Source organism: Phoenix dactylifera, chromosome 10, assembly GCF_009389715.1.
Source record: "Phoenix dactylifera cultivar Barhee BC4 chromosome 10, palm_55x_up_171113_PBpolish2nd_filt_p, whole genome shotgun sequence".
NCBI classification, from domain to species: Eukaryota; Viridiplantae; Streptophyta; class Magnoliopsida; order Arecales; family Arecaceae; genus Phoenix; species Phoenix dactylifera.
In genome coordinates this window covers 1,212,768-1,234,351 of record NC_052401.1, presented here as the reverse complement: position 1 = coordinate 1,234,351, position 21,584 = coordinate 1,212,768, and the positions used below count along the sequence as shown (strand labels likewise).

At 41.4% G+C, this 21,584-nt stretch overlaps 2 protein-coding genes across 6 annotated transcripts; one reads left to right on the top strand and one right to left on the bottom strand.

Annotated features, from left to right (window-relative positions):
• Positions 1 to 249: 249 nt before the first annotated feature.
• LOC103703180 (probable mediator of RNA polymerase II transcription subunit 26c) lies at positions 250 to 3,383 on the top strand. Of its 2 annotated transcripts, XM_008785951.4 has the most exons (9): positions 259 to 1,143; positions 1,245 to 1,313; positions 1,410 to 1,492; positions 1,581 to 1,645; positions 1,726 to 1,787; positions 1,879 to 1,912; positions 1,997 to 2,121; positions 2,205 to 2,289; positions 2,386 to 3,383. In XM_008785951.4, the coding sequence occupies exons 1-9, from the start codon at positions 718 to 720 to the stop codon at positions 2,487 to 2,489; spliced, it is 1,053 nt and encodes a 350-aa protein (XP_008784173.2). In that variant the 5' UTR covers positions 259 to 717; the 3' UTR covers positions 2,490 to 3,383. The 2 variants fall into 2 exon arrangements, with proteins under 2 accessions (XP_008784172.2, XP_008784173.2); XM_008785950.4 differs by having other exon boundaries at positions 250 to 1,143; positions 1,997 to 2,289.
• A 12,280-nt stretch (positions 3,384 to 15,663) lies between these two features.
• Positions 15,664 to 17,705, bottom strand: LOC103703181 (abscisic stress-ripening protein 5-like). Of its 4 annotated transcripts, none has more exons than XM_039130710.1 (3): positions 17,538 to 17,705; positions 17,192 to 17,405; positions 15,664 to 16,077 (listed from the first exon to the last, which is right to left on the bottom strand). In XM_039130710.1, exons 1-3 carry the CDS (start codon positions 17,651 to 17,653, stop codon positions 15,895 to 15,897), a joined length of 513 nt encoding a protein of 170 aa, XP_038986638.1. In that variant the 5' UTR covers positions 17,654 to 17,705; the 3' UTR covers positions 15,664 to 15,894. The 4 variants fall into 4 exon arrangements, with proteins under 4 accessions (XP_038986638.1, XP_038986636.1, XP_038986637.1 ...); XM_039130708.1 differs by having other exon boundaries at positions 17,192 to 17,487; positions 17,554 to 17,705; XM_039130709.1 differs by having other exon boundaries at positions 17,192 to 17,454; positions 17,554 to 17,705.
• Positions 17,706 to 21,584: the final 3,879 nt, after the last annotated feature.

Genomic DNA, 21,584 nt, shown 5'->3' with positions numbered 1-21,584 from the left:
AGGGCACCAAAAAAATATTCATCGGAATATGACCCACGAACGAGCGTAGAGTGGAAAGAAACAGATTAATCACGAGGACTCTTAAATTGCCCTCTCTCTCCCCCCGACCACTTTTTCTCCGTCTCCACTTTCCGCTCCGTTTCCCGGAAGGGGAGGACTGAGGAGGGCGAGCCAAGACGCTTCTGTCGTCTTCCGGGGCGGAGACAGCACCGCCTAGAAAGTGAGGGAAAAAAAGGAAAAAAAAAAAAGGGAAAAAAAAGAAAGAGGAGAGGTCAGCCCCGCCCCCCTCGCCCTCTTATTATAGAAAAAAAAATCAGAAAATAATAATAATAAAAACTCCACCAAAAAAATAAAGGAGGTTTATGTAAACTAAAATATCCTGCAGTCTAGAATCCTATATTCTGCTGGCTTTTGGCTACTTCCTCTCATATCTATCTCCATCCAAGAAAGGAGAAAAAAGATATATGGCCTTTTCGATGAGGAATTTGGGGATTTATTGATGGATTTTGTCAGCGTTTTGTTCCGGTTTGTGTGAGGGATCTGGTTTTTTGTTCGTTTTTGGTCGAGTTCAGATTGAATGGGACGGTGATGTATTAGGAATTTAGGATTGGGATTTGGGAAGATTGGATGGGAGGAATGGAACCGCGTTAAAAGATTTCAGATCCGGGGAGGAGGGGAGGAGGAAAGGATCGGAGGGATCGATCGGGGGCGAGGGCGATGGATGCGGAAGATTTGAGAAGGGTGATGAGGAGCACGGGCGTGGATCTCTGGGCTCTAATCGAGGCCGCGATCGATGTAGCTGCCACGGATCATGGCAAGGAGCTGCGGGCGCGGCGGGACGGGATCGTGGAGCGGCTCTACGCGACGCGGCCGAGGGCGGCGGATCGCTGCGGGAACTGCGCTCCCGCCGCCGGCAATGGCGGCGGGGCGGCGGGGCGGGAGGCGGCAAGCCAGGCGAGAGGGGGAGTGGAGGGGAAGGGGAGCATGAGCCCAGCGGCCAGGAAGCGGGCGGAGACGGCGTCGCCGCCGTCGATGAACGGCGAGGAGACAGAAGGACAGGACTATGCGAGGGATGATCGCCGTCCGATCGACGAGCAGACCAAGATCTTGGCCATTAAAGAGTTTCTGGATGACCCCGATCAGGTCCATCTCCTTCCTTCTATATTTCTTTTTCTTTGCATTTTCTTTAACAATAAAAAGAAAGAGGATATTTTTTATAGTGAATTTTTGTTTGGTTGGAACAGTCGGATGATTCTCTGGTAAGCCTGCTGCAAAATCTTGCAGACATGGAGATTACTTTCCAGGCTCTCAAGGTAATAAAAATAAATCCTAATTTTTTTTTTCTTTTCAAGAATTTTTGCTTAGCGTCTCATTTTTTATTAAAACTTCTTCTCTTTTTCTGCATCCAGGAAACGGATATAGGAAGGATTGTGAACGGCTTCCGTAAGCATCCCTCGTTCGAAGTACGGCAATTGGTTAAGCAACTCGTCAGGTGACGACCATGATCCTCTTCTTTTCTTTGAAAGAAGTTTAGAAGAAAGGCTTAGGCTTCTGATCCTCTTTTCCAATTTGGTCCCCAGGAGGTGGAAAGATCTCGTGGACGAGTGGGTGAAATCGAATTCCGCCGGCGACGCTGCATATATCAGTAGGTCACCAAACTCGATCCAGAAAAAAAAACTTGGTATCATCCAACTGTGTCTAATTTCCTATGCCGATCGATTGCAGCTGATGGAGACTCGCCGCTGCAAATCCCTGTAAAAAATAACAATCAAAACGGGCACCAGCAGGTACTCAATTCTCTATGAAATTTCTAATTTTGATTTCCTTTTTCTGGTATCTAAATTGTTGTTATTATAATTATTTTGTCTGTCATTGCAGGCTTCCGAATTCGGTTTCTCAACAAATCCTCACAGTAAGTGATGGAATTCTGTTTTTTTTTTTTTTTGCCTTTTAAATTAGTATATGGTAAGAAGGCTAATCGTTGGGGTTGAAGCAGATGGTTACGCGAGCTCTGAGAGAAATGGCGGGGAATTAATGGAGCCAAAGGCGAAGCCCGCCCCGCGGAAGGAAGCTGCAGCGAAGCCAAACCACTCCTCCCCGCCTTCTGCGCCCTCTCCAGCTGTAAGGAAATCAGTTTATTATCAAACCATTTTAAATGGAAATTATTTAAATTTCTCTAATTATTATTTTGTAATTCGCGTAAGGCCAAGGAGGACAGCCTGCTCGATCCCGAGAGACTCGCTTCCGCGAGGAGACGCCTCCATGAGAACTACCAGGAAGCTCAGAACGGTATTTGATTATTCTTTTTATTTTCTATTGGAATTTTATGGTGTTTAATTATGTACTAAAATTCTTCTTCTTTTTTTTTAATGTGGGGGGAAAAAGCGAAAAAGCAACGGACCATTCAGGTGATGGATATCCATGAGATACCGAAACCGAAAAATTCCTTCACGCGGAATAAAGGCGGCTTCCAGGCGAAGCACTGGTGAAGTCCGGTGACCGGCGGGTGCCTGTAATACCTTTAATTATGATGCTTTGCTGATGGATTTTTTTTTGGGATTTTAGTTCTCGTTTTCTAATTAACTGGAGATTTTGGAGAAGGATGAGAAGAAAGGGTATTTATTAGGAATTAAAGGAATTTTTTGATTGGCTGGTGGGGATGCAACGCGGGCGATGGAGAGTGTCCACGTGTCCTTTCCTTTTTGACGTCTTTTGTAGTGGCCCGGGGGTGGGGGGCAATCCGCGGATGACTCGGGGAGTGGAGCCGGAGAATTTGGTGGTTCTTTTTTTGGGGGTAAAAAAGGTGAAAAAACCAGAGGCTTTTAATTTGGGGAAAGAGGGACTCCAAAGGATAGGAAGAAAGAAGATGTGTCGTGTATCGAAAAAAGAAAGGAAAAAAAGAAGAAGAAGAAGTTGGACCAGACCGCCCTTTGAAAGTTGGATAACTGTTCGACACTTGTACGCAAAAAAAAAAAAGAAGAAAAATGGATAACTGGATCTTTTGGCGTGGAGTGTCAGATCATGACAACCATAGGACAATCACAGTGACATCTGGCTCACAAAGTGGTTTTAACCATAAGATTTATGTAGAGATAAGTAGTAGCATAGACAGCTAAATTGAAGCCAAAGGGAAGACATTTTTAGGTATGAAAAAATTGGTGGGCAATGGTATCATTCACCTCAAGTGTGAGATAGTGATATATTGGTGGCTCATGCATCCCTTTTTCAAGCTTTGCCTGCACAAAACAAGGCAGTCCAATAAATTACTAGAGGGTTGTGCCTTGCACTTGAGGCTTATGTGAAGCCATGACATGTAAATTGCGCTGGTTCTTGATGCAGAAAAATGCTGGAGATATATTGATGTTTGCAGTTTTTTTTTCTTCTATGGAACGAATTACTTTGTCGCGCTCTAAATATATTATTTTTTTTCAATGAACCATGTCAAGTTTTAAATCTTAAGAGCCATCCTAAGCATAGGAATGACATCCTTAGGAATACTCTTGTATACGATGCTACAGACAAGTAGATCGGATTGTTCGCAGAGTAATAGGAAAGCATGCATGATAAATGGCCGGCAAAGGATGGCTCACAGTCATTAGTTATATTATTGAGATAAATAATATAGAAGAATATGATAAGTAATGTCTTTCATTATTTTTATTATAATGGATGCTTATAATATTAATAACAGTCTTTTTCTAATCTATACTTTATTTTAAATAAAATAATTTTTGAATTTATTTTTGTATCTTTTCAAAAGGTGATTGTACTAAATTATTTTATTTGATAAAACATGAAGAAAAAATAATGCCATTATTTTTTAATAATATCCATTATTTCAGCAACCATTTTAATATTAATAAATATATAAAAATATATTTTTACATAAATAATGACAACTATAAATATTGTAATAATCAGTACAAGCTTCGGTTGAGGCGTTACAACGGGATAGCGGGTCATTTAAGGCCTTGCGTAAAGGCACCTTGCGAGTACCAGTCACATGAAAATGACCTACCGAAAGGAATTACTGCAACACAGTGCACCCCCCGTCACGTGACCAGCATGGGAATAACCAATGATCTTACAGCCAGAAAACATACTATTTTATCTTTTTTTTAAAAAGATAATATCGTTATATTTTCATTATTACCCATTGTTTTTTATTATAAAATCAGCGCTGTTGGGGAGTAAAAATGAATCACCAACACATATGGTTAAAACACCCAAATCCGACAATAAGTTTGACCTCAGAAGGCCGAGCTCAGAAGGCATGAGCTTAGAAGGCCGAGCTCAGAAGATCGAGCTCCGAAGGTCGACCTCAGAAGGCCGAGTGCGGAACGCCCACATAAAAAAGAGAGCATCAAATCCTCTATATTTGGGATCAAATTCCGCAGTCTCTGTCACCACAGCTATTAAAATTTGAATTCCTACCATCTCAACCAATTGCTAGCTAATTTGAACGCCCATGCCATCAAAGGTAATCTATTTAATCCGAAATATGCGCAATCGCAATTAGGGGGCTTCCTCCTCCACAAAAGAAAAGTTTCTCGGCTTTCTCCCTGGCAAAAATACATTGCTACATTACTTCTCTTCATAAAAAAATTTCTCTCTAACTTAAGCATCAGAGGGCCTGTGTCGGAACCTCCGACCATAGGCTTCTTGCAGGTCCACCGAAGATAGCCGTCAGCTGCCGCACCACCAGTCGGAGCTCCTTCTTCTCGGTCCGCGGTCATCTCCTGGTTCAACTTCCAGCAACAAGCGTATTTATATAAGCAAAAGCGGTTATAACTGTTATAGTAACTAATAACAGTTTTGATGAGGGTGTTATAAGGAAATGACGTGTTATGCGCGACCTGGCCGAAAAGTGCTGTTGAGGCTCGAGAGCACGGTATCAACGTGTCAAGACAAGAGCAGAGTTTACAAACCCCAAGCACGTGGTCTCGCGCACCTGCCCAGGACCACAGAATTGTTGCAGCACACTCACGCGACCGGCGTGGGCATAACCAACGGTCGATTGCATCTACGAAACGTTTCCAATGGCGAGCGGTGGTGATCAGGGAAAACAGATTTATAACTGGAGAGCTCAAATTGTTTTGAGATCTGTGCCGAATATAATCTAACGGACTACGTCGCGAAACAAGATCAATCATTCTTTCCCGCGAAAGATGCAACCGGAACCGTTAATTAATCGTGCCGGAGATGAGGGGTCGTTTTCGATGCCGGAGCTTATCCGGCCTCGGTTTCCAGCTTTGACTCCCACGCGCCTTCTTTGACCGGATCCGAGCCCACGGGCCACGGCGGAGCCTAATTTACTGCGCTCTTAATGAACCCACTGATTGAACGGTCGAGATCCTTTGATCCGCGTGATCTTACGACGGTGATCCCGATTTTCCGCGTGGTTTTCCGGCGAATTGGCTGCTCCTTTCTTATGGTCTTCGTGGACCAAGAAAAAAAACTCGTGGGCCCGTGGCCAATTGCCGCATCTATTTGCATGCGTAAAACATCTAGGGCTCGTTTGGTTCGCGGGAAGTATTTTCCCTCCTAGGATGGGAATCAGATTCCTAGGAAGAGGATATCTAGGAAAGTACTTTTGGCATGTTTGGTTAACCATGGGAAAGTGACAAATTTCCAAAGTGCTTATGTTTGGTTGACCATCCACTTTCCTAGGAAAATTATGTATAATTCCTATTATTCCCTTAATAAAAATTAGGTCTTTAATGCCTCTTTAATGTTTCTTTAATGCTGAAGGGTCTTTTTGGGAAAAAATAAAAAAGAAGTGATTTCCGCCTCATGGGAAAGTAACTTTCCCATGTTTCTCATGGGAAAGACTTTCCCATGAAATGTGGGAATCATATTTCCATGGGAATACAACTTTCCCATCTCTCTCCTTTGAAAACTCCAACGAAACAAGAGGCATTTCATTACTTTTCCGTTGACCACACTTTCCCCCCTCCTTTTTCTGCGAACCAAACGAGCCCCTAGAGGTTGAACCGGGAATTGGGTAGCACCTTGTTTTGTTTGTATGCTTATGGTTGTGGTTGAATTGGGAAACAACTCTCCCCTCCCTTGGATACAATGAATGAGGCCTTGGTTGGAAGAATAGTTGGTAGTAGAGTATTTGAAAGTTGAGCTTTTAGAAGTAGAGCTTTTATAAAAAAACTATTTACTGTTTGATAACTATATTTCTATAATATTGTGTTACTTTAATATGTATTTGGAAACAAATTAAGAAAGTACTTTTAGTATGACAAAATGACTATAAAAAATATTGCATAGTATTATACAACAAAGTATAATAAAATATAATATATATTAATATATAAATTATGATATAGTATAATATTACTATAATGTAATATATATTATTGTAATATAGTAATATAATATTGTATATTATAACATAATAATTTAATATAATATTAAATTATTTAATATAACATATTAATGTATTATGATATAGTGTAATATAATATTATATTCATAGTATAATACAATAATAAAAGTATAAAATATTATAATTACTAGCATATATTAATTTTTTATAATATAACAAATTTTCTAGGTAGTGATAAAATTAGTTAAATAATTATTAAAGGGACAATTACACAATGGATATTTTGGTCAAACAAACAGCTTTCCAACCGAGCCTAAAAGTACTTTTTCGAAAAGCTCCAAAATGGAGTTTTTTTCGAAAAGTTGTTTTTAACTTTCTGAAAAAGCTAAAACAGCTGCTCAAAATTTTTACCAAACATTCTTATTTTATCTAAAAATGCTTTTAGAGGGTCAGAAAGTACTTTTTGGCCCTCTAAAAGCTCCTCCAAACATGGCCTAAGGCTGCTACAAGTGCTTAACTATTTGTAGGTGATACATTATACACTTAAATAAGTAGAATTGGAAACACCTTAGATTATATAAACTAAAATTTGTTGAGAATCTATGATGCTGCAACTTGGTTTGCATGATGATGCTTTTTATTTGGCTATCCAAATAACTTTATTGGATAAATGATCGAAAAAAGAGGATGCATTGGGTAAATGATTATCAGATGCCTGCTATATAACAAGTAGATATCATACGGCATTGTTATCTGTTACAAAAGGACATTCTTCCAATACAATTAGCTTGCTTTAAGAGGGAAGCTATAGATATTGGAATAGATCTTGTCGATGCACAGAATCCGCATCCTGAAAGATGAGTGGTTCCATTAGCCCATTAATTATCAGCATTTTAAGTGATGCTAGGCATGCAGGATCTTAGGAGATTGACGAAAAGCTCTTTATTTCCATAACATACAATATAATACAAGTAGATAAAAGAGAACTATGGAGATAAAATGTTCTTGGTATTCTTTAGATAGATGTGACATTGTTATATTGAACATCAATGAAAAGTTCTCCTATAAGAAATTGTTGTTTAATTTATATCATACATTCGCTAATCATGTCATTATTATCTTCACCATGCGTGTCTTGCATTCAAGTGCTCTAAACGGATTTTTTAGTCGGGTATTGAGGATCCAACTTGCAGCCTTTTGGTGCAGATTAATCATTTCCTTTTACCCAAGGTAAAGCTTCATGAGCCAATTTTATGACACCCAAGTAGTTTGTTGTGTAGAATCTTAGATTCACATTAGATGTGTAATTTACATTATGATTAGAGTTGAAAATGCATGGCTTCACCTGCCCAACTCGTGGACACTGGAAGGAAATTACCAATAAAGTCCTGACAAATCAGTTATAACAATTTATACATGACTTGATCAAAACTTTTCTTGTTGAAAATAATGAATAAATAAATGGAGAAAAGAAATAATATCTTGATCACGTGGCAAGGGAGAAATCCAAAGCTAATTAGGGTTTTTTGTTTGTTGGGACTCTGCAGATTTCTTTCTTAGTGCATTACGATATAAAGGAACACTTCCTATAATTATATAATTTTATCATGGATATTTTGGTCTAAAAAAATTATAATTCTAAAACAACTTTCCGATCTGTGCTAAAAATACTTTTCCGAAAAAGCTCCATATTGGAGTTTCTCCTAAGTAGACGATTTCAGTTCTTTGGTAAAACTAAAACAACTTCTCATTTTAAAACACCGCTATTTCATCTAAAAATATCTTTGGAGGGTCAGAAAGTGCTCTCTGGCCCACCAAAAGCTTTGATAAATGATATGTATCCAAAAACTTTCTTATTTCTTACATGCAAGACACACGGTACTTATCCGACAAAATAAAGCTCAGAATTATAATTTATGCTTCCCCTATGAGACCTCCTCACGGGGCCCATGGAACTTTAATACTTATTCCTAACCATTTAAGTACTAATTATTGAGACCATGATTTATGAATGGTTTTTTTGGCTTCCAAGAGTGGTCCAAAGAAAAACTTCTTTTCCCCTAAACTTTAGAGAATGGAAAGGAGACCCATCCACATTACCCATACATTGATCCGAATACTTGTAGATATAAAATCCAAGACTCAAAACTTGAGACAAGAACTCCTGATTGGTAAGCAAAGAGATGTGACTACTAGAACAGGTCGCAATTTGCCTGATTTTGTTGAATATGAAATCTCAATTCAGATGGTGTTGGACTTTTCGATTGCTGTATCAAGTGGCATGCTTTACAATGTCAAGTGTAAAGGAGCAATGTCAAAGCATTAAATTGGTTCAAGAATTTTCTTACTCTTTTTACTTTCTTGGAGTGAAACTTCTGAGTTACGTTGGCATTAGGTAATGATGCCGCACAAATGCGGAAAAAGAGGAGGAGAAGGAAGAACAAGAGAGGAAGAAGGAAGAAGAGGTTCTAGAGACACAGGAAGAAGAGAAGGGGAGGAGGAGGAGGAAGAATAAGATCTGGGGGAAAAGAAATTCTTAATCATTCATTCAACCCTAATCATGAAAATAGTTCCCTATATATAGGGCCCAAATACACAACTTGCATAAACCCCCCTTACACAGAAATAAATCCTAATGAACCCACAAATAACACAAATAAGCCCTAAAATGCAAATAAGCCCAGAAATAAAATAAACCACAAATAAACCCTAGAATGCAAATAAGCCCAAAAATAAAATAATAAAATAAATATGCAAATAAACGAGTCTGGCTCAATCCGGGGGCTCAGGATCATCTGGATGAAGGGCTCTGATGTCCCCATCAACTCCTCCCGGGTGAGAAAAACTCGACCCCGTCGAGTACAGGTCTGGCCGGCTGTCGTACTGCTCCAGAAGATCGGGGTCAATGCGCTGCAACTGTGCTTTGAAAATCCACGTCACATCAGACTTTGGTCGACCTTTCCACCGAACAAGGTAACGTTGGTAACCACCGTTCCTGCTTGAAATAACCTGCTCATCCAATATATGTTCTATTTGTTCTCTGCGTGCATGAAATTTGGGAGGTGGTGGCTCAACAGCAGGTAATAGGGCAGGGTATCCAACATAGGCAGGTATATCAATAAAGGGATCAGAAGGCAGGAATATTATCTTTTTGTATGGGACTAAATCTTCAATATTAAATGTCGCACTAATCCCATAGTCATCAGGAAGATCCACAACATATGCATTCGAACTGGTTTTCTTTAAGATTTTGAACTGTTCTGCACTACAAATTTGCAATTTCTTAAACGTTTCCGAAGAAAGTCGTTCAAACCTAATTCTTATCATGATGTAATCTCTTTCACTTAACTCATTATAACGTCTGTGTAAATCAGCAAAGAATTTATATTTTAAGTTATTAAAGTGACTACAATTGCTGATTTCTCGATGCAATGAATGTGGATGTGATACAATTGATTGTCCAGACTCAAAGACTCTATACTTTTGAGACATGAAAAACAGGTCTATGGGTTGCCTAAGTTTGTAATCATGCACTACTTCGAATGGACTCATACCTATGGACTTGTTAACCGAACTATTACATGCAAATTCAACTGTCGGTAACATTAAATTCCAGGTCCTAGCATATGCATTCGGTCTGAGCCTATGATGTAGAAGGTTGGGCAGAGATGCTCCGGGAACTAGATCGATTGCGCGTTGGATATCATGCATTGGAGAAAGTGCATCCGGAAGATCATCAGGGAGTGCATCATGAAACTCCTCTAGAAGGGAAACTACTACCGGGGAATGTTCAAGGTTGGACTCCGCATGGGTAACTTTAGCTACAAGTGCCAATTCAGATGATTGGCTCTCAATATCTGTCACTACCTCTTCCACAGTTGTGATGTGAAGTGGCTTGGTTGTACTTAGATCACTAGTCTCCCTTTGGGAATCATTTTGGACAAAGTCTAATTCTGTAGGTTCGTCTTCAAAGTCTTCTTCATAGTCTTCTATATTTGGTTCATAGACTTCTTCGACATATTCGGCCTCTTGGTTCCTAACTTCTGGTTCAGTAATCGAGTAGGTTTTAGTGGAACATTGGGGCGCTATGTGGCCGAATTGTTGACACCTAGAGTATTGGGTTTGGTGCCTAGGAGAGTGGGGAAGGACTACAGGTGGTGCGACCAAACCGATTTTAGGTTGGGCTGTAACAGGGGTTGGCGATTTAGGGGTCCTAGAATGTTGCACGAGCTCACGGATCTCTTGTCTGAATTCTTTGTATCCAGCCCGTATGGCAACGATCTGTTCTAAGACAGACCTCAAAATGTCGGAATCCATGGTAGCTACAGGGGTTTTAGGTTGATTGAAATAGTACTCCATATCACTACAGGTTGGCATGCAATGATGACACTGGGTGAAGATGTGAAATGCAGTGTCACTAATGAAACCCTAATAAATATGATGCAAGATCAAATTTGATGCAGGACAACCTACTAATGCAATCTATTATGATTTCAGAAATCAGCAAGTCCTCACAATAATAACTTAAAATTTAAATGTTGCTGATTTTTACTTTAGTTATTCAGAATTAAGGATTAAGATTATTCAATTTAAGAAATTAGATTGCAATCAAGTAGTACAGTTGTTCTGATCCTAAATCAATCTGATCGAAGAATGTTGAGAAGCATCCAGTTGTTAGGGTGTGCTAATTTAATATTTAGATTTTAACAAGGCAAATAGGATGGGTTTGAAAGTAGGGGTTCTATGTTCTGAATTTTGACAACAATATAAATTTTTAAGTATATGGCTATCATGCAAGAGAACTAGAACATAATTAAATGAACAAGCCCAAGAAAAGCGGAAACCTTATTACCTGTCGCGAAGTAGGCGACCAGAATGTGTGCTCGTGGGCTGGGGCGACGATCGTTGCTTGGTTGCAGCTGATGGACCTTTTCAATTGGCTTAAATTGGCTTCTATTTGGATCTGATCACAGCACCTTGGCTAGTCTGCTGGGCTTGTAAAATGGAGGAGAGTAGACCTGCTGAAGTTGTGAGATGGGACCAGGCCTCTGTAGTGATGGCCTGCTGGTTTGGGCCTGTGAGGAGGCAGTGGGTGGCCCGGCCCAAAAGGAGCCTGTCTGGGGGTCGATGGAGAGGTGCTCGGGTGAGTTGCAGTGGCCAAATAAAAAAAAAAAAAAAGATGAGGGGAAAGGGAGAGCGGCGAGCTGTGGGTGCGGAGGCGGTGGTGAGCGGTGGAGGGGTGCGGTGGTGAGCGGTGGAGAAGGTGGACAGTCGGGCCGTGAGGAAAAGAGGGCGGCGGAAGGAGGGCGGCGTGCGGCCTGTGGAGTCGACCGGTGGTGAGGGAAATGGGAGGGGATGTACGAGGAGGCCGGCGGCGTCGGCTCGGGCCCCGACGGGATGGTGGCGTCGACTGGAACGTCGGCGTAGGCGGTCGCGGAGGCGCAGACGGTGCAGCTCGGCGGGGAGTTCGGGGCGGGGCGGCACCGGCGGACGCGGCGGAGGCCTCGGCGGCGACAGAAGGCGGACGGCGGCTCGGGCTCTGGCGGCACGGCGGCCGGACTCGGGTGGCGAGGCCGGAGGGGCGATCGCTGCGGCGACTTGGGTGGAGCGGCGCGTCACGGGCGGCGGCGACGGCGGACGACCCGAGGGAGAAGATGAACAGAGGTAGGGTTTTTTTTTTTTCCCTTTTCTTTTTTTTTCTCTTTTTTTTTTCTTTTTTTTTTGGGCACGTGCGGTCACGTGCGTACTCCTCTTTTTTTTTTTTTTTTAACTCGGATCCGTTAGGATCCGGGTTATCGGGTTTGAATCTTACCCGCTACGCTGGCCGTCTTCAATCTCCGACGGATTCGTTGGGGATGCGCCGGATTTCGTGGCGTTGGCTGCGAGGCGGGGCGGAGATCGCGGCAGTGGCTGCGGGCTTGCGGCGACCGACGGCGACCAACCGTGGGACTCCACGGCGGCGGTCCCCTCTGCGGACACGATGCAGGCGGCCGGTCTCAGGCTTCCGCGGGCGGCAACAGGGTGCCCGATGGTGGCGGAGTGCTCGGGGCGCACGGCGACACTTCGGAGGGGGCGGCGCTCGGCCTGGCGGTGGCGTGATGCAGCGGCGGTGGAGCGTGGGAGTGGTGGCCGCGGGCTTGGCGGCCGGCGGGACGGGGCCGACGAACAGGGGTCTTCCCCTTTTTTTTTTTTTTTTGTGTGTGTGTGAAGCTGACAGAGGGAAGGAGAGGAACCGAGAGAAGCTCGGTGAATCAGGGTTGATCCCTTTGTCCCCTTTGTCCTCTTTTTTTTTTTTTTTTTCTCTCTGGTGAAAACCGACAGAGGGGAAGGGGGCTGGTGAAAACCGAGAGAGAAAGGAAAAGAGGAAACACGGGACCGTGGCTTTGGCAGCAGGGGCAAAGCCTCTTGCTCTGATACCAAGTTGATGCCGCACAAATGCGGAAAAAGAGGAGGAGAAGGAAGAACAAGAGAGGAAGAAGGAAGAAGAGGTTCTAGAGACACAGGAAGAAGAGAAGGGGAGGAGGAGGAGGAAGAATAAGATCTGGGGGAAAAGAAATTCTTAATCATTCATTCAACCCTAATCATGAAAATAGTTCCCTATATATAGGGCCCAAATACACAACTTGCATAAACCCCCCTTACACAGAAATAAATCCTAATGAACCCACAAATAACACAAATAAGCCCTAAAATGCAAATAAGCCCAGAAATAAAATAAACCACAAATAAACCCTAGAATGCAAATAAGCCCAAAAATAAAATAATAAAATAAATATGCAAATAAACGAGTCTGGCTCAATCCGGGGGCTCAGGATCATCTGGATGAAGGGCTCTGATGTCCCCATCAGGTAAGGTCCGGAAGTTTTGCGCAATGAAAAATAATTTTTTTTGTTTGAAAGAGTGAAGCTAAAGTTTTGAAAGATTTAATTTATTTTAGATGCCGACATGCAACCTAATCCAAGCATAAGTCACAATCCTCTCCAGTTCAGGATCAAATGTGAGAAGTCATCTAGCGAACAAAAAGACTTACTATGTTGGAAAACTCTCTCTCTTTTCATCAAGAAAAAAAAAAAAAAGAGACTACCATGTGTCTCTCAGAATGCGATAGGAAATTAACCTCTCTCTCTCTCTCTCTCTCTGTGAACTTGGCAACTATCCCAAGTGAGCAGTTTTACCCTTGCTATGGAGCTCTCCTTGATCCAGTAATCTGGTGCTAGTAAACTTCTCTCTCTCTTCCCCACCTTTTTTTGTGAACTTATTTTGGTCCTCTAGACCCCAGTCACACCAGTTCTGATGATTGTATAATTCCATGGTAAGTTTTATTTATTAGAGCAGTTTCTTCAGACTTATTCATATAGTAACCTGGTGCATGGTGTCTACATGCCTGTTGGGCTAGTCTTCAGGAAAATAAAAGGTGAGGTGTCTGAATTAATTAGATAATGTTACCAATTAAAATTTAAAGGAGAACTGCTAACAAAACTCGGATATTATATTTTTTTTCATGTGTCCAACCAAAGAAGACATTATATGGACCCTATTTGGGTGAGCCCCAGATATAGTGTTCAAGCACCAAGTTAAGAGTTCAAGAGTCGTCATCATCATCATCATCATCTGTACATGAATAATTTGCTCTCCAATCCTTGGGAAAAAGGGGGAAAACGATGAAGTGGATGAATAAAGAAGGGCCAAAAACAAACAAATAAAAGACCACACGCAATCAAGAATCTAGAGAGGCTTGGACTGCCAGAGAGAGACGAGGAAAAAGATAGAGAATTAAGCATGCACAGATGCATTAGATAGGAGGATGGGAAACCTTTCGTGTTGCAAAGAAATTAAGCACATGAAAAGCCTGCCACTCCACTCTACGTAGTGGAGTTCTCCGCGCAGAAGGACCTTATCTTGATTGACCTGATCCACGTATCCAAGATAGAAGAAATATTTTTAGTGAGAGATATCCTGAACGCGAGGTTCCTTGGATTTCTGTCTTGCGTGGGACTATCTCATCTCCTTTGCATCCTTCAAATGGCATCCAACTCAGCAACACATCCAAACATAGAGAGCGAGAGTTTAAGCGAGAGTTTGTTAAAATCACCATTTTCCTTAAAAGCTTAAGCTTGTAGGATAAGATAGATTTATTTATATATTTTATATTTTATAACAGTCCTCCTCACATGTGGGCCGGACTTTTCTTGATGGGTGAGCCCAGCATGTAAAAATTTTTTAATAATGGGGTTAAAGAGTGCGGAGACAAGGTTCGAATTCAGGACCTCTGCTCTGATACCATATTAAAATCCCCACTTGTCCCAAAAACTTAAGCTTATAGGATGAGGTAGATTTGTTTATATATTTTATATTTTCTAACACTTTGTATCATTTAAATGACATAGAGGGTGAGAGTTTTTTTTATTGTTAAAATGGATAAATCAAGTCAAACGAGCATGAGTGCATTGAATCAGCAAACAAAACACATAATAATGGAACAAGAGGGATGTATCTTAGAATTTCATAATGTTAATCCTACGTGATCGGCTGTATATGTACAATGTCATTCAGTCGGCTGCACTGTTAGCTTTGCTATATAGACGAGAAATCTTAAATGAGAATAGAGAATACAACAATTGCCGGCAATCTGGAAAAAGAGGGTAAAGTCGCTTTCTCCAGAATTCAAGTAGGTGAAGGAATCGAGGTTTTGTTAAGAAACGGTGATGTTTGTTCAACTGCTGCCCGGCAACCTAATTAACTGCCTTTGAGAAGCTTCAACTGTGCCTGCCTTTCTCTAGAGCACTTGCATCCAATATAAGCCTTCAAGGCTGTATAAAATACAAATAGAACTAAAATACCCTAGTACCAAAATGAAACTAGTGAAATGCCCAACCCCATATAATAAGATCAGCTTCTAATAAGGAAAAATTGATTCTCCTGTTTCTTCTTCGTCTCACATGAAAGCGTAGTTTGGGGCGCGTACATGGAAGTCATGGAGACTTAAACATGAGCTCTATGTTTGGTAGCTCGGTTAGAGAGCAGCTATGTGCACTGCCATGCATAGAATTAGAGAGGATACAGATAACAATTAAGCCACCAAACTTCCTAAAATTTATACCGTGACAGATAAAGATTTCTCTTCTGGTTTGGCAGTGGCTATCATGACTGCCCAATGCAGGGAAAGAAAAAGAGGAAAAATTAGGATGAACTTTGGGTCTGTAATGATATGACAAGCTTGGCCTTACTCTTCTGTTGGATGGATACATCTGAAGGAAACAATGCAAAATGACTCATCTAATTATTAACCAATAAAATCAACTAGTAGTAATTGAAACAAAGTAATAATATTTGTACCAAAAAATCAAATAGTAGCTTTGAAACCATTATTTTCGGGGGTATTTTACTAGTACATATACCCATTATTACATCACAAGGAAAAAAAAAAGCCAGCACACACTTATTTTAGGTGTCAATATAAAACACATCATCCAAAAGACATGCGATCTCAATCCCATGCCATGATACATATATATTATAACATGGAGATAGAAACAAATTAAGGCTCCATATCCTCTCTAGAAGAAGTGATGATGCTTCTTCCCATTAGATTCCTCGGCCTCCTTCTTGGCTTCCTTCTTCTCATGGTGTTCATGAAAAGCGTAGCCTCCGCTGCCCACCGCCACGGCTGCAGCGATCTCCTCCTCTATCCTGTGCCTGTGTGCATGCTCCGGATGTTTCTTGGCCTCATGCTTCTCATACTAGAAGATTACAGTCGTAAAAAAATTGAAATCAGAACACAACATCGCATTGTTACGTTAAAGAAAAAATCTTATAGTTTAATCATCAATTAAACTCTAAAATTTGGTATATATGAAGTGAACGCCAGCAGCAGATTTCTAATTTTATTAAAATCCAGATGCCTCGCTCTTCCGTTAATTCTTCTGTTCGCACGTATCTCAAAGCGAAGACAGGATGATATGAGACAGTCGTGCACGCAAAATGGTCTTGCTAGTCATCATCAGATTTCTTCGTCAATCTCATTTAAGCGTAAAAATATGGTTATAATCATATTTTTTTTAAAAAAAATGGTTACAATAATTATGGTTTAAAATAATGGTATAGTATAAATAGTTGGAGAGGCCACAGGCTCACAATCATAACTTGCATTTAACATTAACTCTATGTATTTTGGCAGTAACATGGGCAAAGGACTATATTTAGGGCATATTTTGTTGGAGGAAGTTGACTTTAAAATAGAAATTGGATTGTGTGATTTTTATTTGAGCTGTTTCGTTGGGAGGATTCTTATTCTCATTTCGATTCCAGAAAAAAATGAGAATGTTCCAATCCTCCAAAACTCAATCCTTATTCTTTTCTAGTATCCAAATTCTATTTCAATTCCGATTCTAAATTCATTTATGAATCTAACACATTGAGAAATATAACGATTCCGATTTCTATTCCAATCTATTTTGATTTTGATAACGAACCAAACATCCTTTTAATCTAGAATTTCTTACTTGTGTCAAATATGATTATTTATTCTTAAAAAAGTCATTACCAAAAAAAATATATATTATTTTCTATTGTTAGTATCTACTAGTTTCTAGTATAACAAATAATCATGTTTGTTATACTAGAAACCCCGGCCAATTTTGGCCTCGACAGGTCATGGAGCTACGCCACAGCCGCTTAGCGGATCAACGTGTATTGTTTTTCTTTGGTGGATCCCACGGATCATGGGCGTACGTGTCACGCACGGAGTGGATCACAGTCTAGACGCCACACGAGACAGGGAGGAGAAGAAGAAGAAGAAGAACGGTGCGGTGTTCCGCGGAAACAAGCTAAGGTGGGAGATGAGATAAACAATACCAGAGCGAAGGCGCCGGCGGCGACGGCTCCCATCTCGCCGAGATGCTCCATGTTTTTGTGGTGCTTCTCTTCCTTCTTGTACTTCTCATACTCCCCTGCGTTTGTCTCCGTGACTACCTCCGTCGTCTGGGCGTAGCCGGCGGTGTACCCGCCGTCGCCATAGCCTCTGCCGGCGGAGTACCCGCCGTCGCCATAGCCTCTGCCGGCGGAGTACCCGCCGTCGCCATAGCCGCTGCCGCCGGAGTACCCGCCGTCGCCATAGCCTCTGCTGGCGGAGTACCCGCCGTCGCCATAGCCTCTGGGGGCGGCGTACCCGCCGTCGCCATAGCCGCTGGGGGCGGAGTACCCGCCGTCGCCATAGCCGCTGCCGCCGGAGTAGGCAGTCTCCGAGTACACCACGGGGTTCTCCTCTTCCTTGTGGTGGTGGTGGTGGTGGTGGTGGTGGTGCTTCTCCTCCGACATCGGTGATTGATGACTTTGATATGATCCTGGGTTTAACGAGGGAAGCAGAGCGGAGCGAGGGGGTATATATCGGAGGGGAGGGGATGAAACCGGGCCGGATGCGACGACCCGCTGCTGCGACCGGACCGGATGGACGGTCTTGATTTGCTGAGTTCACGGATCTGGTTCGCCCTTGAGTTTTGATATAAAAATTAGTTACTTTGTTGTTAAGTTAACCGGACTAATCTTCTATGTTGCAAATAAAAATAATAAGGGAAGCTTCGCTTGAGCGCGTCCTTTGCTTGACCGCAGCGGGAACCCCGTTTTTGACCCTTCTGGCCTGGTGAACCGTTTCAGGCTTTCAGCCGTGAGAATGCTGACCGTGCCCTGAAAGATGAAAGGTATAATGAAGCATTATCTTTGTTACAACTAAAACATAGCCCATGTATTACGTGGGACATAATTTTTTTTTTTCTTTCCTAACTATTTTTGAAATACAATATAATATAATAAATTATAAAAAATAGAAGCTTTTAATTATATATTAAGCTATAAACTTAATGGTAATTGAGTAAAAACTCCTATCATTCGTACCAATATTCATATGGTGAGCGGAATAACTCCACATAAGCTGAGTTTTTATGGACAAAATCTCACCATTAATACTGGCATTATGAATATTGGCCCCGTATAATGTTCGGGATTAAAGCCTCCGGTGCGGGGCAAACTGAGATGATGAGCCGGCGCGGCCCTCACTTAATTCGGTAGTTGGGATATGGTATTCAAGGGCAGTGCGGACAAGGATAATCCCCGGAATATCCACTGGTATCCTTGGTCGTAAAGGGCTCCACCATTTCTTAAGACATCCCACCAGTCATTATCGATCAATCCAAGCCGTTCGATCGATATACCACTTTATCAGCAGCATCATAGGGGTCATGGACAAGATTGGACGGTGCCGATGTACGAATTGCGTCGTCGGAAGTAATTGCGTGGATAGTGGGTCGTGGTGACCCAGTATTATTTCCAATCATAGCTTCCTTTCTGTTCATAGGATCAAATCATCCGCGGAGTAAGTGTTATGCGGAAGTTTGCATAGGGTGTTTTCAAGGACGTACGAGTACAGGTGATGTGAACGCGGGTTAGGTGGGTGGCGGGCCGGAAGTTGCCGTTGTCGTGCGGGTGTGCCAGCTTTCTGTAGTCGTAGTCAAAGATGTCACGCTATTGTTACAAGGAACCTTCGGCTACGACGTGAGAAGAAGTTGGCGAATGAACCCTTCGGCTAGTTACAAAGAAGGAGGCATTTATTTAGCAATTTGTCTTTGTCTTGGGTGTTCCTTCCTTGAGGCCTGAGCTCACATGGTTATAGGTTCTAGCCGTCCCCGGATAAATGAATAACCACATAGATCTAAACTAGCACAGGAAGTTGGACTTTGAGGAGATAAACATCGTGCCATCATATTTCATATTTTTTAAAGTTTTTATTTCGAAGCTATTGATGCTAAAGATAGAAATACTTCTTAGTGCATCTCGCACAATGTAAGCGCGTTTGTTAGTTTCCACACGTTCATACGATAACAAACAACCTAGCTGTTAATTCCGAGATACATATGGACGTAAGGTTTTCCTGGTTTTCATTTACTTATCTCTCCTGTTTGACCTTATCAACTAGAGATCCAGAAACGAGTCATCTGCCATCTTCCAACATCCTGCCTCTAACCAACATTTGAAGCTAGACCTTGGAAAGCAGTGCATACGTTCTTTCGTTTTGTCAGCAAGGATGCCTTAACAAAACAACTAAGAACAAATGACATCTTTGGTATGGATACCAGTGCCACATCAGCCGGTCGCCACAGGATCCAGCCAGCTCAGTGGGCCCCAGCCGATTCAGCCAGCCTAATTTTATTTTAGGTTGATTTATTTTAGTTGGATTTATTTTATATTGGTTGGGTTTGTTTGCATATTGTCATCCATTTTAGGGCATTTTTGGAATTGTTTTATTTGTAGGGGTTTATTTGTTATTTTGTGATCCTATATATATGGGTTCATCCTCATGTTTAGGATTTTTGATGAATGATGAATGATAATTAACCTCCTTGTCTTCTTCTCCCCCTCCTCTTCTTCCCCCTTTTCTCTCCTTCCTGCAGTTGTCCTGCATCAGCTTGGTATCAGAGCCAGCCAGCTCAGCGGGTCCCAGCCGATTCAGCCAACCTGATTTTATTTTAGATTGATTTATTTTATGTTGGTTGGGTTTGTTTGCATATTGTCATTTGGGTTTATTTGCATATTGTCATTTTAGGGCCTTTTTAGAATTATTTTATTTGTAGGGATGTATTTGTTATTTTGTGACCCTATATATATATGGATCCATCCTCATGTTTAGGGTTTTTGATGAATGATGAATGAAAATTAGCCTTCTTATTTTCTTCTTCCCCCTCCTCTTCTTCCTGTAGTTGTTCTGCATCAATTTTGAAAAGTGATTTTTTTCCTCAACTGATTACGGCTAAAGGTTGTGCTAAGTTTCGTAATATTGGATTAGATCGAACGATCGGTTCATCGATGAAATACATTTTGGTTCTGTCAAAAATTTTGATTAGTTTTGTAAACTGTAGGCGATCATAATTCATAATTGGAGAGAGGCTGAGCAATACAAGAGGTAACCTCCTGGCGGTACCAGATGGTTACTCGCCCAAGTGTTACAGTCCTGTAAACTTTTGTGATGAGTACCGATAAAGAAGGCATGGGACCACCACCAAGAGGGCAGTTTAATATAAAAGCCGCAAGAATTTGAGGTCGAATTTGAGATGGGTGAAAGTCAACTAAAACATCATCAAATTGCCATCAAATTTGAACAGGCTCTACCTTGTTCCAACTACCTTCACCGAAAAGCACACATGTATAGGATCATTAACGGGGGAGGGGAAGTTGAAATCACCACTTTTTCTAAAAACTTAAGCTCATAGAATGAGATAGATTTATTTATATATTTTATATTTTCTTACACTTCCCTTATATGTGAGCCGGACTTTTCTTTAATGGGCGAGTCCAACATGTCAAATTTTTAATAATGGAATTAAAGAGTGCGGAGATAGAGTTCTAACTCAGAACCTCTGCTCTGATACCAAGTTGAAATCACCAATTTTCCTAAAAGCTTAAGCTTATAGGATGAGATAGATTTATTTATATATTTTATATTTTCTTATAGGAGGAAGCAAATGCCCAGAGAGGGTAGACTATTAAATGACACTATTCATGTGTCTACTGGACATCGTAGGCGATATTATCAAGAATAGAGTCGTAGTTATTGAATTTGTAAGATCCATGGAGATGTTGAGTCGCTATTTCAATCAAGTGCTGGGAGCCATGTGTAGCATTCGAGACAAGTATGTTTCTCCCTCATGGAAGGCAGAATTCGCAAGCAGGTCTCCTGGTCCAGTTATCTTGACAAGCTAGCACTTTCTACCTCTTTCTAACATTGTTAAGACAGTAAAGCTCACTGCAAGTGAAACAGTTCATACGGTATTATAAAAAGCAATGGAGAGAGACTTTATCATCCTACACTAAAGCAACACCCACTCACCAAGCAAAAGGTTAAAAAAAAAAAGAACCAACAAGGCTGATCACCAAGTTTAGACCATGTCAAGTGAAAAGTTGCCTCCGCCAACTGAGCATATCTTCACCATGGGAGTTAACACAATCAGAATAATAATAAGAAGAAAAGGAAGAAAAGGTCAAGTACCTACCCATGCATTGGGGAGATAGTTTGTGATCCCCAATCAAGAGGAAAAATTCCCCCATTTTCCACCTCGAAGTGCCAGATTACATACGCCGGTGACCCTTTTTACACAAACAAATAGAAACATAAGAAAAGGAGTATGCAAGACTGCCAATAAATGGGGAATCTGAAATCCTCTCCATGAGTTAATAAATCCTCTCCAAATAGCTCCATGAG